The sequence below is a fragment of the Patagioenas fasciata genome, chromosome 34 (genome assembly GCF_037038585.1).
Source record: "Patagioenas fasciata isolate bPatFas1 chromosome 34, bPatFas1.hap1, whole genome shotgun sequence".
NCBI classification, from domain to species: Eukaryota; Metazoa; Chordata; class Aves; order Columbiformes; family Columbidae; genus Patagioenas; species Patagioenas fasciata.
In genome coordinates, this window is record NC_092553.1 from 2730413 (window position 1) to 2742931 (window position 12519).

General features: G+C 61.7%; 1 protein-coding gene across 4 annotated transcripts in view; it reads left to right on the forward strand.

The window, feature by feature from the left end:
• Positions 1-10579, forward strand: part of PPP1R10 (protein phosphatase 1 regulatory subunit 10) — a 38551-nt gene extending 27972 nt beyond the window's left edge. For all 4 annotated transcript variants that reach the window (XM_071800893.1, XM_071800894.1, XM_071800892.1 and 1 more), the window contains 3 exons: positions 1922-2020; positions 3495-3909; positions 9627-10579. In XM_071800893.1, coding sequence (XP_071656994.1) covers positions 1922-2020; positions 3495-3909; positions 9627-9855 — 743 coding nt within the window. In that variant the 3' untranslated portion in view covers positions 9856-10579. The remainder of the gene's footprint in view (positions 1-1921; positions 2021-3494; positions 3910-9626) is intronic.
• The last annotated feature ends 1940 nt before the right edge of the window (positions 10580-12519 follow it).

Below are 12519 nucleotides of genomic sequence, written 5' to 3' on the forward strand. Positions count from 1 at the left end.
ACGGGGGGCATGGGGACATCAGGGGCAATGGGGACATTGGGGGACACGGGGGGCATGGGGACATCAGGGGCAATGGGGACATTGGGGACATTGGGGGACACGGGGGGCATGGGGACATCAGGGGCAATGGGGACATTGGGGGACACGGGGGGCATGGGGACATCAGGGGCAATGGGGACATTGGGGACATTGGGGGACACGGGGGGCATGGGGACATCAGGGGCAATGGGGACATTGGGGGCAATGGGGACATTGGGGGACACGGGGGGCATGGGGGCAATGGGGACATTGGGGGACACGGGGGGCAATGGGACATTGGGGGCAATGGGGACATTGGGGGACACGGGGGGCATGGGGGCAATGGGGACATTGGGGGACACGGGGGGCAATGGGGACATTGGGGACATTGGGGGCAATGGGGACATTGGGGGACACGGGGGGCATGGGGGCAATGGGGACATTGGGGGACACTGGGGGCAATGGGACATTGGGGGCAATGGGGACATTGGGGACATTGGGGACATTGAGGACGGGGGGCATGGGGGACACTGGGGGTAGCAGGGACATGGGGACACAAGGGGACAGCAGGGACACTGGGGACATTGAGGACACGGGGGGCATGGGGGATACTGGGGGATAACAGGGACATGAGGACACAAGGGGACAGCAGGGACTCTGGGGACAGTGAGGACACTGGGGACATGGGGGGCATGGGGGTCATTGAGGACATTGGGGGCAATGGGACATTGGGGGCAATGGGGGACAGTAGGGACATGGGGGGCAATGGGGACATTGGGGGCATGGGGGACACTGGGGGATAGCAGGGACATGGGGATACAAGGGGACAGCAGGGGTATGGGGGACACTGGGGGCAATGGGGACACTGAGGACATGGGGGGGCATGGGGGACACTGGGGGATAACAGGGACATGGGGACACAAGGGGACAGTAGGGCCTCTGGGGACAATGAGGACATTGGGGACAATGGGGACACTGGGGACATTGAGGACACGGGGGGCATGGGGGATACTGGGGGATAGCAGGGACATGGGAACACAAGGGGACAGAAGGGGCAATGGGGGACACTGGGGACATTGAGGACAGTGGGGACATTGGGGCAATGGGGACAGTGGGGACACAGTGGGACAGCAGGGACACGAGGACAGTGGGGACATTGAGGACATTGGGGCAATGGGGGACAGTAGGGACGTTGGGGGCAGTGGGGACACTGGGGACATTGAGGACACGGGGGGCATGGGGGACACTGGAGGTAGCAGGGACATGGGGACACAAGGGGACAGCAGGGACTCTGGGGACAGTGAGGACAGTGGGGACATGAGGGGACACAAGGGGACAGTGGGGGACAGCAGGGACAGGAGTGGACACAAGGGGACAACAGGGACACTGGGGGACACAGTGGGAGAGCAGGGACATGAGGGGACACAGGGACACCGGGGACATCGGGGGACACTGGGGGACACAGTGGGAGAGCAGGGACATGAGGGGACACAGGGACACTGGGGACATTGGGGGACACATGAGGGGACATGGGGAGGTACTGGGGGACACAGGGGGCAGCGGGGACACGAGGGGACACTGGGGGACAAGGAGGACATGGGGGATTTGGGGTCCCCTTAATTTGGGGACAAGCTGGGGACACCGTGTCCCCTCTGGGGTGACACTGGGGGGGTGCAGGGGGTCCCCTTAATTTGGGGACAAGCTGGGGACACCACGTCCCCTCTCGGGGGTGCAGGGGGTCCCCTTAATCTGGGGACAAGCTGGGGACACCGCGCCCCCTCTTGGGGGGGGGTCCCACAATGGGGGGCAAGTGTCCCTTTGCACTGAGGACTTGGGGGGTCCTGGGGGGGTCTCCTGGTGTCCCCTGTCCCCCTGTGACCCCCCAATTTTTGTCCCCCCCCAGTGCCACACGGGCTGTTGGGCCCCGGCCCCCCCATGGCCAACGGCTTCGCCCCCGGACACAAGGGGATGCAGCACTTCCCGCCGGGGGGGCCCCTGCCTGGTGAGTCCCCCCAAAACCCCACGACCCCCCCAAACCCCCCTGACCCCCCCCAAGCCCCCCTGACCCCCCCTGGCCCCCCAAACCCTCTTTACCCCCAATAAACCCCTCCAAATATCCCCCCTCAACTCCCCTGTCCCCCCACACCCCCTGACCCCCCACACCCCCTGACCCCCCATTTTCTCTTTCCCCCCTGAACCCCAAAACCCCCCTGACCCCCCGTTCTCTTTCCCCGAACCCCAAAACCCCCCTGACCCCCCTGTTCTCTTCCCCCTGAACCCCAAAACCCCCCTGACCCCCCCTTTCTCTTTCCCTCTGAACCCCAAAACTCCTCTGACCCCCCTTTCTCCGACCCCCCTTTCTCTTTCCCCCTTGAACCCCAAAACCCCCCTGACCCCCCCATTTTCTCTTCCCCCAACCCCCTGAACCCCAAAACCCCTGTGCCCCCCAACCCCCTCTGCACCCCGTGACCCCCAAGCCTCCTGCACCCCCTGAACCCCAAAAACCCCTGACCCCCCAAAACCTGTGACCCCCAACCCCCCTGAACCCCAAAACCCCTGTGACCCCCAAGCCTCCTGCACCCCCTGACCCCCCAAAACCCCTGACCCCCAACCCCCCTGAACCCCCAAAACCCCTGTGACCCCCTTGCACCCCCTGAACCCCAAAACCCTTGTGCCCCCCTCCACCCCCTGACCCCCAAAACCCCTGTGCCCCCAACCCCCATTCTCTCTTCCCCATGATCCCTCCTGCACCCCTGAACCCCAAACCCCCCTGGACCCCAAAACCCCCTTGAACCCCCATTTTCTCTTCCCCCCAAACCCCTCCCAAACCCCCCTGAACCCCAAAACCCCTTTGAACCCCCATTTTCTCTTCCCCCCCAAACGCCCCCGAACCCCAAAACCCCCTTGAACCCCCCAAACCCCCATTCTCTCTTCCCCATAACCCCCCTGAACCCCAAAACCCCCTTGACCCCCATTTTCTCTTCCCCCCAAACCCCTCCCAACCCCCTTGAACCCCAAAACCCCCTTGAACCCCCATTTCCTCTTCCCCCCCAAACCCCAACCCCCCTTGAACCCCAAAACCCCTCCCAAACCCCCTTGAACCCCAAAACCCCCTTGAACCCCCATTTTCTCTTCCCCAACCCCCCTTGAACCCCAAACCCCCTTGAACCCCCATTTTCTCTTCCCCCCCAAACCCCTTGAACCCCAAACCCCTCCCAACCCCCCTTGAACCCCAAAACCCCCTTGAACCCCCATTTCCTCTTCCCCCCAAACCCCAACCCCCCTTGAACCCCAAAACCCCTCCCAAACCCCCTTGAACCCCAAACCTCCTCGAACCCCCATTTCCTCTTCCCCCCAAACCCCCCCAAACCCCAACCCCCCTTGAACCCCAAAACCCCCTTAAACCCCCATTTTCTCTCCCCCCAAACCCCCCGAACCCCAAAACCCCCCCCTGACCCCCCACTTTCTCTCCGCAGGTCCCCACGGTGGCGGCGGCGGCGGCGGGGGAGGGGCTCCCGGCCTCCCCCCGGGGATCCCCGGGGGTCCCCGAATGTTGGGTCCCCCCCCCCCTCAACGCGGCGGCGGCGACTTTTGGGACCCCACGGAAGGAGGGGGGGGGGGCGGCGGGGGGTCCCTCCGGGGGGGGGGGGCCCCCCCCTCCCAACCACGGGGGGATGCGCGGGGGGGGCCCCTTTCACCGCCCCCGCGGGCGCAACGGCGCCGACCCCCCCCCTCCTCCGCCGCCCCCCCCCTATCGCTGCCGCGCCGGCCCCCCCGGGGGGGGCGGGGGGCGCAGCGGGGGCCCCCCCAATGGCACTCGGGGGGGGGGCGGCCCCCCCGGCGACCACGGCAGAGCCCACCCGGGCGATCACCCCCGCGGCCACGCTGGAGGTAAATGCGGGGGGGGCCCTTGGCTCTGGGGGGGGCCCGGCCCCGCTTGGGAGGGGCCAGTGGGCGCCCCCTCCCCTCCGCCCCCCCCGCCCCCCCCGCCGCCTTTTTTGCCACGCTGGAGGGGGGGAGGGGGAGGAGGAGGAGGAGGAGGAGGAGGGGGGGGGGAACCGCCCCACCCCCCCCCGCCGCATCATCCCCCCCTCCCCCCCCCGCTTGAGCCGCCCCCCCCAGGCCCGTGGGGGAGGGGACCCGATTGGCGCCGGCCCCACATGGGGCTCTGAGACCCCTCCCCCCGTCACCCCACCCCGCCCCCCCAATCCCCAAAAAGAACCCCGAACCGACCCCCCCCACGGCGGCACCGGGGACTTGGAGCCCGGGGCTGGGAGAGGGGAGTTAGAACCGGGTCTAGGAGGGGATAATGGGAGTTAGAACCGGGTCTAAGAGGGGATAATGGGAGTTAGAACTGGTTCTGGAAGGGTACAGTGAGCGTTAGAACCGGTTCTAGGAGGGTACAGTGGGCGTTAGAACCAGGTCTAGGAGGGACAGGAGAAGCATGATGGAGTTAGAACCGGTTCTAGGAGGAGATAATGGGCGTTAGAACCGGTTCTAGGAGGGTACAGTGAACGTTAGAACCGGTTCTGGAAGAGTACAATGGGCATTAGAACCGGTTCTAGGAGGGACAGGAGAAGCACGATGGAGTTAGAACCGGTTCTAGGAGGGGACAGTGGGCGTTAGAACCGGTTCTGGAAGGGTACAATGAGCATTAGAACCGGTTCTAGGAGGGTGCAATGGGCATTAGAACTGGTTCTAGGAGGGGACAGTGGGCGTTAGAACCAGTTCTAAGAGGGACCGGAGAAGCACGATGGAGATAGAACCGGTTCTAGGAGGGTACAATGGGCGTTAGAACCGGTTCTAGGAGGGGACAATGGGCGTTAGAACTGGTTCTAGGAGGGAATAATGGGCGTTAGAACCGGTTCTGGGATGGAACAGTGAGCGTTAGAACCGGTTCTAGGAGGGACAGGAGAAGCACGATGGAGTTAAAACCGGTTCTAGGAGGGGACAGCGAGCATTAGAACCGGTTCTAGGAGGGTACAGCGAGCGTTAGAACCGGTTCTAGGAGGGGACAACGAGCATTAGAACCGGTTCTAGGAGGGGTAGGAGGCAGTGATGGAGTTAGAACCAGTTCTAGAACAGTGGAGTTCGAACCGGTTCTAGGAGGGGCAGGAAGGCACACGGCCATTAGAACTGGGCCTAGGAGGGGCCATGGGGAGTGATGGAGTTAGAACTGGTTCTAGAACAGGCCCCAGGGCATAGTGGGAGTTAGAACCAGTTCTGGAACAGCCCTTCGGGAGTGATGGAGTTGGAACTGGTTCTTGAGGGGCCGCAAGGGATGATGGGAGTTAGAACCGGTTCTAGGAGGGGCTGCAGGAAGTGGCGGAGTTGGAACCAATTCCAGAAGAGGCCCCAGGGCATAATGGGAGTTAGAACCGGTTCTAGAGGGGCCACAGGGAGTGGTGGAGTTGGAACCAGTTCTAGGAATGCTCACAGGGAGTGATAGAGTTAGAACTGGTTCTAGAACCAGGCCATAGGGAGTGGTGGAGTTAGAACCGGTTCTAGGAGGGGCTGCAGGGAGTGGTGGAGTTGGAACCGGTTCCAGCACAGGCCCCAGGGCATAATGGGAGTTGGAACCGGTTCTAGGAGGGGCCGCAAGGGATGATGTCAGTTAGAACCGGTTCTAGGAGGGACCACAGGGAGTGATGGAGTTGGAACCAGTTCTAGGAAGGCTCAGAGTTAGAACTGGTTCTAGAACAGGCCATAGAGAGTGGTGGAGTTGGAACCGGTTCCAGCGCAGCCCCCAGGGCACAGTGGGAGTTAGAACCGGTTCTAGGAGGGGCCACAAGGGATGATGGCAGTTAGAACCAGTTCTAGGAGGGAGTGATGGAGTTAGAACTGGTTCTAGAACCAGGCCACAGGGAGTGGTGGAGTTAGAACCGGTTCTAGGAGGGGCCGCAGGAAGTGGTGGAGTTGGAACCGGTTCTAAAACAGGCTGCAGGAGATGCGGGGGGGTTAGAACCGGTTCTAAGAGCAGCAGGGAGCGAGGGGGTTAGAACTGGTTCTAGGAGGGCCGGCGAGGCACAGTGGGAGCTAGAACCGGTTTTAGAGCAGGGCATGATGGGAGTTAGGAGGAGCTCTACACACAATGGCAGCTAAAACCAGCTCTAGGAGGGGCAGCAACACACGATGGCAGCTAAAACCAGCTCTAGGAGGGGCGCTGGGAGTTAAACCTGGCCCTGGGCTGTGGAGCATGCTCAGAACTGGCTCTAGGAGGGGCCGCAGGGCATGCTGGGAGTTAAACCCGGCTTGGGGGGGCAGCGCAGGGCAGGCTGGGAGTTAAACCCGGCTTAGGGGGGAGTGCAGGGCACACTGGGAGTTAAACCCAGCTTGGGGAGTGGAGCGCAGGGCACGCTGGGAGTTAAACCCGGCTTAGGGGGGAGCGCAGGGCAGGCTGGGAGTTAAACCCGGCTTTGGGGGGACAGCGCAGGGCAGGCTGGGAGTTAAACCCGGCTTAGGGGGGGAACGCAGGGCACGCTGGGAGTTAAACCCGGCTTAGCGGGGGAACGCAGGGCACGCTGGGAGTTAAACCCGGCTTGGGGAGTGGAGCACAGGGCAGGCTGGGAGTTAAACCCGGCTTAGGGGGGGAACACAGGGCACGCTGGGAGTTAAACCCGGCTTAGGGGGGAGCGCAGGGCACGCTGGGAGTTAAACCCGGCTTAGGGGGGAGTGCAGGGCAGGCTGGGAGTTAAACCCGGCTTAGCGGGGGAACGCAGGGCACGCTGGGAGTTAAACCCGGCTTGGGGAGTGGAGCACAGGGCAGGCTGGGAGTTAAACCCGGCTTAGGGGGGGAACGCAGGGCACGCTGGGAGTTAAACCCGGCTTAGGGGGGAGCGCAGGGCACGCTGGGAGTTAAACCCGGCTTTGGGGGGGCAGCGCAGGGCACGCTGGGAGTTAAACCCGGCTTAGGGGGGCAGCGCAGGGCACGCTGGGAGTTAAACCCGGCTTAGGGGGGAGTGCAGGGCAGGCTGGGAGTTAAACCCGACTTAGCGGGGGAACGCATGGCACGCTGGGAGTTAAACCCGGCTTGGGGAGTGGAGCACAGGGCAGGCTGGGAGTTAAACCCGGCTTAGGGGGGGAACGCAGGGCACGCTGGGAGTTAAACCTGGCTTAGGGGGGAACGCAGGGCACGCTGGGAGTTAAACCCGGCTTTGGGGGGGCAGCGCAGGGCACGCTGGGAGTTAAACCCGGCTTAGGGGGGCAGCGCAGGGCACGCTGGGAGTTAAACCTGGCTTAGGGGGGAACGCAGGGCACGCTGGGAGTTAAACCCGGCTTAGGGGGGGAACGCAGGGCACGCTGGGAGTTAAACCCGGCTTGGGGGAGGCAGCGCAGGGCATGCTGGAAGTTAAACCCGGCTTAGGGGCGGAGCACAGGGCATGCTGGGAGTTAAACCCGGCTTGGGGGGGGCAGCGCAGGGCACGCTGGGAGTTAAACCCGGCTTGGGGGGGGCAGCGCAGGGCACGCTGGGAGTTAAACCCGGCTTAGGGGGGAGCGCAGGGCATGCTGGGAGTTAAACCCGGCTTAGGGGGGGAATGCAGGGCACGCTGGGAGTTAAACCCGGCTTGGGGGAGGCAGCGCAGGGCATGCTGGGAGTTAAACCCAGCTTAGGGGGGGAACGCAGGGCACGCAGGGAGTTAAACCCGGCTTAGCGGGGGAACGCAGGGCACGCTGGGAATTAAACCCGGCTTGGGGAGTGGAGCACAGGGCAGGCTGGGAGTTAAACCCGGCTTAGGGGGGGAACGCAGGGCACGCTGGGAGTTAAACCCGGCTTGAGGGGGGCAGCGCAGGGCACGCTGGGAGTTAAACCCGGCTTTGGGGGGGCAGCGCAGGGCATGCTGGGAGTTAAACCCAGCTTAGGGGGGGAACGCAGGGCACGCTGGGAGTTAAACCTGGCTTAGCGGGGGAACGCAGGGCACGCTGGGAGTTAAACCCGGCTTGGGGAGTGGAGCACAGGGCAGGCTGGGAGTTAAACCCGGCTTAGGGGGGGAACGCAGGGCACGCTGGGAGTTAAACCCGGCCTGGGGGAGGCAGCGCAGGGCACGCTGGGAGTTAAACCCGGCTTAGGGGGGAGCGCAGGGCAGGCTGGGAGTTAAACCCGGCTTAGGGGGGAGCGCAGGGCACGCTGGGAGTTAAACCCGGTTCTAAGCCTGGCCCAGCCTGGGAGCTGCCTCAGCGCCCCACGCTTGGTTGTGGGGCTGGACCAGGACTCTATGGGGCAGGGTTAAGATTCTGTGGGCCCGGACCAAACGCCATGGGGCAGGACCAGGGATCTGTGGGGCAAGATGAAGATTCTATGGGGCAGACCCAGATGCTGTGGGGCAGGGTCAGGAATCTATGGGGCAGGACCAAGGTGCTGTGGGGCAGGATCAGGAATCTATGGGGCAGGATCAAGGTTCTATGGGGCAGACCCTGATGCTGTGGGGCAGGATCAGGAATCTATGGGGCCAGGACTGAGGTTCTATGGGGCAGGGCCTGATGGCCATAGGGCAGAATTGAGGTTCTATGGGGCAGACCCAGATGCTGTGGGGCAGGATCGAAGTTCTATGGGGCAGGACCAAGGTTTTATGGGGCAGACCCAGATGCTGTGGGGCAGGGCCAGGACTCTATGGGGTAGACCCAAGATTCTATGGGGCAAACCCAGCCGCCATGGGGCAGAATTGAGGTTCTATGGGGCAGGCCCGATATTCTATGGGGCAAACCCAGCCGCCGTGGGGCAGGCCCGGGGTTCTAAGGGGCAACCCCAAGCTTCTATGGGGCAGCCCTGGACTTCTATGGGGCACCCCCAAGCTTCTATGGGGCAGCCCTAAGCTTCTATGGGGCAGCCCTAAGCTTCTATGGGGCAACCCCAGGCTTCTATGGGCACCCCCAAGCTTCTATGGGGGCAACCCTGAGCTTCTATGGGGCAGCCCCATGCTTCTATGGGACACCCCCAAGCTTCTATGGGGCAGCCCTAAGCTTCTATGGGGCAACCCCAAGCTCCGATGGGACACCCCCAAGCTTCTATGGGGCAACCCCAGGCTTCTATGGGGCACCCCCAAGCTCCTATGGGGGCAACCCTGCGGTTCTATGGGGCACCCCCAATCTTTTATGGGGCAACCCCGGGGTTCTATGGGCCACCCCGGGGTTCTATGGCCCACCCCTAAGCTTCTATGGGGCAGCCCTGAGCTTCTATGGGGCACCCCCAAGCTTCTATGGGCTGCCCTTAAGCTTCTATGGGCCACCCCTAAGCTTCTATGGGCCACCCCTAAGCTTCTATGGGGCAACCCCAACCTTCTATGGGGGCAACCCCGATGTTCTATGGGGGCACCCCCAATGTTCTATGGGGGCAACCCCAATGTTCTATGGGGGCAACCCCAATGTTCTATGGGGCACCCCCAATCTTCTCTGGGGCCCCCCCCTGCGCCGTGCCTCCCCCCCCCTTCCCTTGTACCCCCCATAACCTCCCCCCCCCCCCAACCCCCCAAACCCCCCATTCCCCCATCCTCACCCCCTAAACCCTTCCCCCCCCCCAAACACGGGGCCGCCGTGGGGCAGCCGTGGGGCAGCCGTGGGGCCGCCGTGGGGCCTGACGCGCCCCCCCCCCCCTTCCCTTTTCTCTCACGCAGACATGTCCGGCCGCGCCGTCTGTCGCCATTTCATGCTGAAGGGCAGCTGCAGGTACGAGAACAACTGCGCCTTCTACCACCCCGGGGTCAACGGGCCCCCCCTCCCCTAGCGCCGGACCCCCCAAAACCCCCCCTGACCCCCCAAAACCCCCCCCCACCCACATCCCCGGCCCAGCGCACAACGCCCCCTATGGCTTCTGTGAGGCCGCTGCGGCGCCACCGGGATTAAACCAACCCCACCATCCCCCCCCCCCCTTCCTGGGTCTGTTCCACCTGGGAGGGGCAATGGGACCTGGAGGGGTCCATTGTGCCTGGAGGGGGGGTTGAGCCAACCTATGGGGTAGGAAGAGCTCGCTATGGGGCAGAAATGTTCAATGGGGGGGTTTAGTTGTGGGGGGGGAAGCCCTATCCACACTATAGGGCAGTAATAGCTCCCTATAGGGCAGGAATGGCTCCCTATGGGGCAGGAATGGCTTCCTATGGGGCACAAGTGTGCAATGGGGGGGAAGCCCTATCCACTCTATAGGGCAGTAATAGCTCCCTATGGGGCAGGAATAGCTCCCTATGGGGCACAAGTGTTCAATGGGGGGGAAGCCCTATCCACTCTATAGGGCAGTAATAGCTCCCTATGGGGCAGGAATGGCTTCCTATGGGGCACAAGTGTTCAATGGGGGGGGAAGCCCTATCCACTCTATAGGGCAGTAATAGCTCCCTATAGGGCACAAGTGTTCAATGGGGGGGAAGCCCTATCCACTCTATAGGGCAGGAGTAGCTCCCTATGGGGCACAAGTGTTCAATGGGGGGGGTTTAGTTATGGGGGGGAAGCCCTACCCACCCTATAGGGCAGTAATAGCTCCCTATGGGGCAGGAAAGCTGTGCTATGGGGCACAAGTGTTCAATGCGGGGGGAAGCCCTACGCACCCTATAGGGCAGTAATAGCTCCCTATGGGGCAGGAATGTTCAATGGGGGGGGTTTAGTTATGGGGGGGAAGCCCTATGCACCCTATAGGGCAGTAATAGCTCCCTATGGGGTAGGAATGTTCAATGGGGGGGGTTTACTTATGGGGGGGAAACCCTACCCACCCTATAGGGCAGTAATAGCTCCCTATGGGGCACAAGTGTTCAGTGGGGGGGGTTTAGTTATGGGGGGGGAGCCCTACCCACCCTATAGGGCAGTAATAGCTCCCTATGGGGCAGGAATCCCCCCCCATAGGTTTAAATGGACCCATCCATAGGTTTAAATGGACCCATCCATAGGTTCAAATGCCCCCCCCATAGGTTTAAATGGACCCATCCATAGGTTCAAATGCCCCCCCCATAGGTTCAAATGCCCCCCCCATAGGTTTAAATGCCCCCCCATAGGTTCAAATGGACCCACCCATAGATTCAAATGCCCCCCCATAGGTTTAAATGGACCCATCCATAGGTTCAAATGCCCCCCCCATAGGTTCAAATGGACCCACCCATAGATTCAGATGCCCCCCCATAGGTTTAAATGGACCCATCCATAGGTTCAAATGCCCCCCCATAGGTTTAAATGCCCCCCCCATGGGACAACCCCCCCCTTTTTGGGGCCAAACCAAGGTGTAAACCCCCCCCTAATTAAAAACCACATTAATTACCCTCATTACCCCCCCCAGCCCCCAAACTGCCCCATTGGGAGGTGAACCCCCCCCCCTCCAGGTCCTATTTGCCCCCCCCTCCCCCCCCCCCAACGTGTGATTTGGGGGGGGGGCCCCAAACCCCCCCCCCCCCCCTCTTTGCGCCCGGGGCTGTCGCCCCCCCCCCCCCCCAACTCTGCGCCGCCGGGGGGGGGGGGGGGTTGGGGGTTTTTTGGGGGGGGGTTGCGCCGGACGCTGTTTTCTGTGAAAACTTTGGCTGGGGGGGGGGCCCCGCGCCTGCCCCCCCCCCCCCCTTTTGTATATTTTGTACATTAATAATAAAGAGATGGAGAAAAAACCCAAAAGTAAGCGTTGCTGGCTAAGAAGGGGGGGGGGAGTGGGGGGCGTTCACTCTGGAGCCTACTGAGGGTGTTTATATGAAGCTATTGGGGGCGTTCACTCTGGAGCCTACTGAGGGTGTTTATATGAACCTATTGGGAGTGTTCACTCTGGAACCTACTGAGGGCATTTATGTGAACATATTGGTGGTGTTCACTCTGGAGCCTACTGAGGGTGTTTGTGTGAACCTATTGGGGGCGTTCACTCTGGAGCCTACTGAGGGTATTTATGTGAACCTATTGGTGGTGTTCACTGAAACCTATTGGGGGTGTTCACTCTGGAGCCTACTGAGGGTGTTTATATGAACCTATTGGGGGTGTTCACTCTGGAACCTACTGAGGGCATTCATGTGAACCTATTAGTGGTGTTCACTCTGGAGCCTACTGAGGGTGTTTGTGTGAACCTATTGGGGGTGTTCACTCTGGAGCCTACTGATGACATTCACTCTGGAGCCTATTGGTGGTGTTACCACTCTGAAACCTATTGGGGGCGTTCACTCTGGAGCCTACTGAGGGCATTTATGTGAACCTATTGGTCGTGTTCACTCTGGAGCCTACTGAGGGCATTTATGTGAACCTATTAGTGGTGTTCACTCTGAAACCTATTGGGGGTGTTCACTCTGAAACCTACTGAGGGCGTTCACTCTGGAGCCTACTGAGGGCGTTTGTGTGAACCTATTGGTCGTGTTCACTCTGGAGCCTACTGAGGGCATTTATGTGAACCTATTAGTGGTGTTCACTCTGGAGCCTACTGAGGGCGTTTGCACGAATCTATGGGTGGTGATCACTCTGGAACCTACTGAGGGTGTTACCACTCTGAAACCTATTGGTGGCGTTCACTCTGGAGCCTATTGGTGGTGCTACCACTCTGAAACCTATTGGGGGTGTTCACTC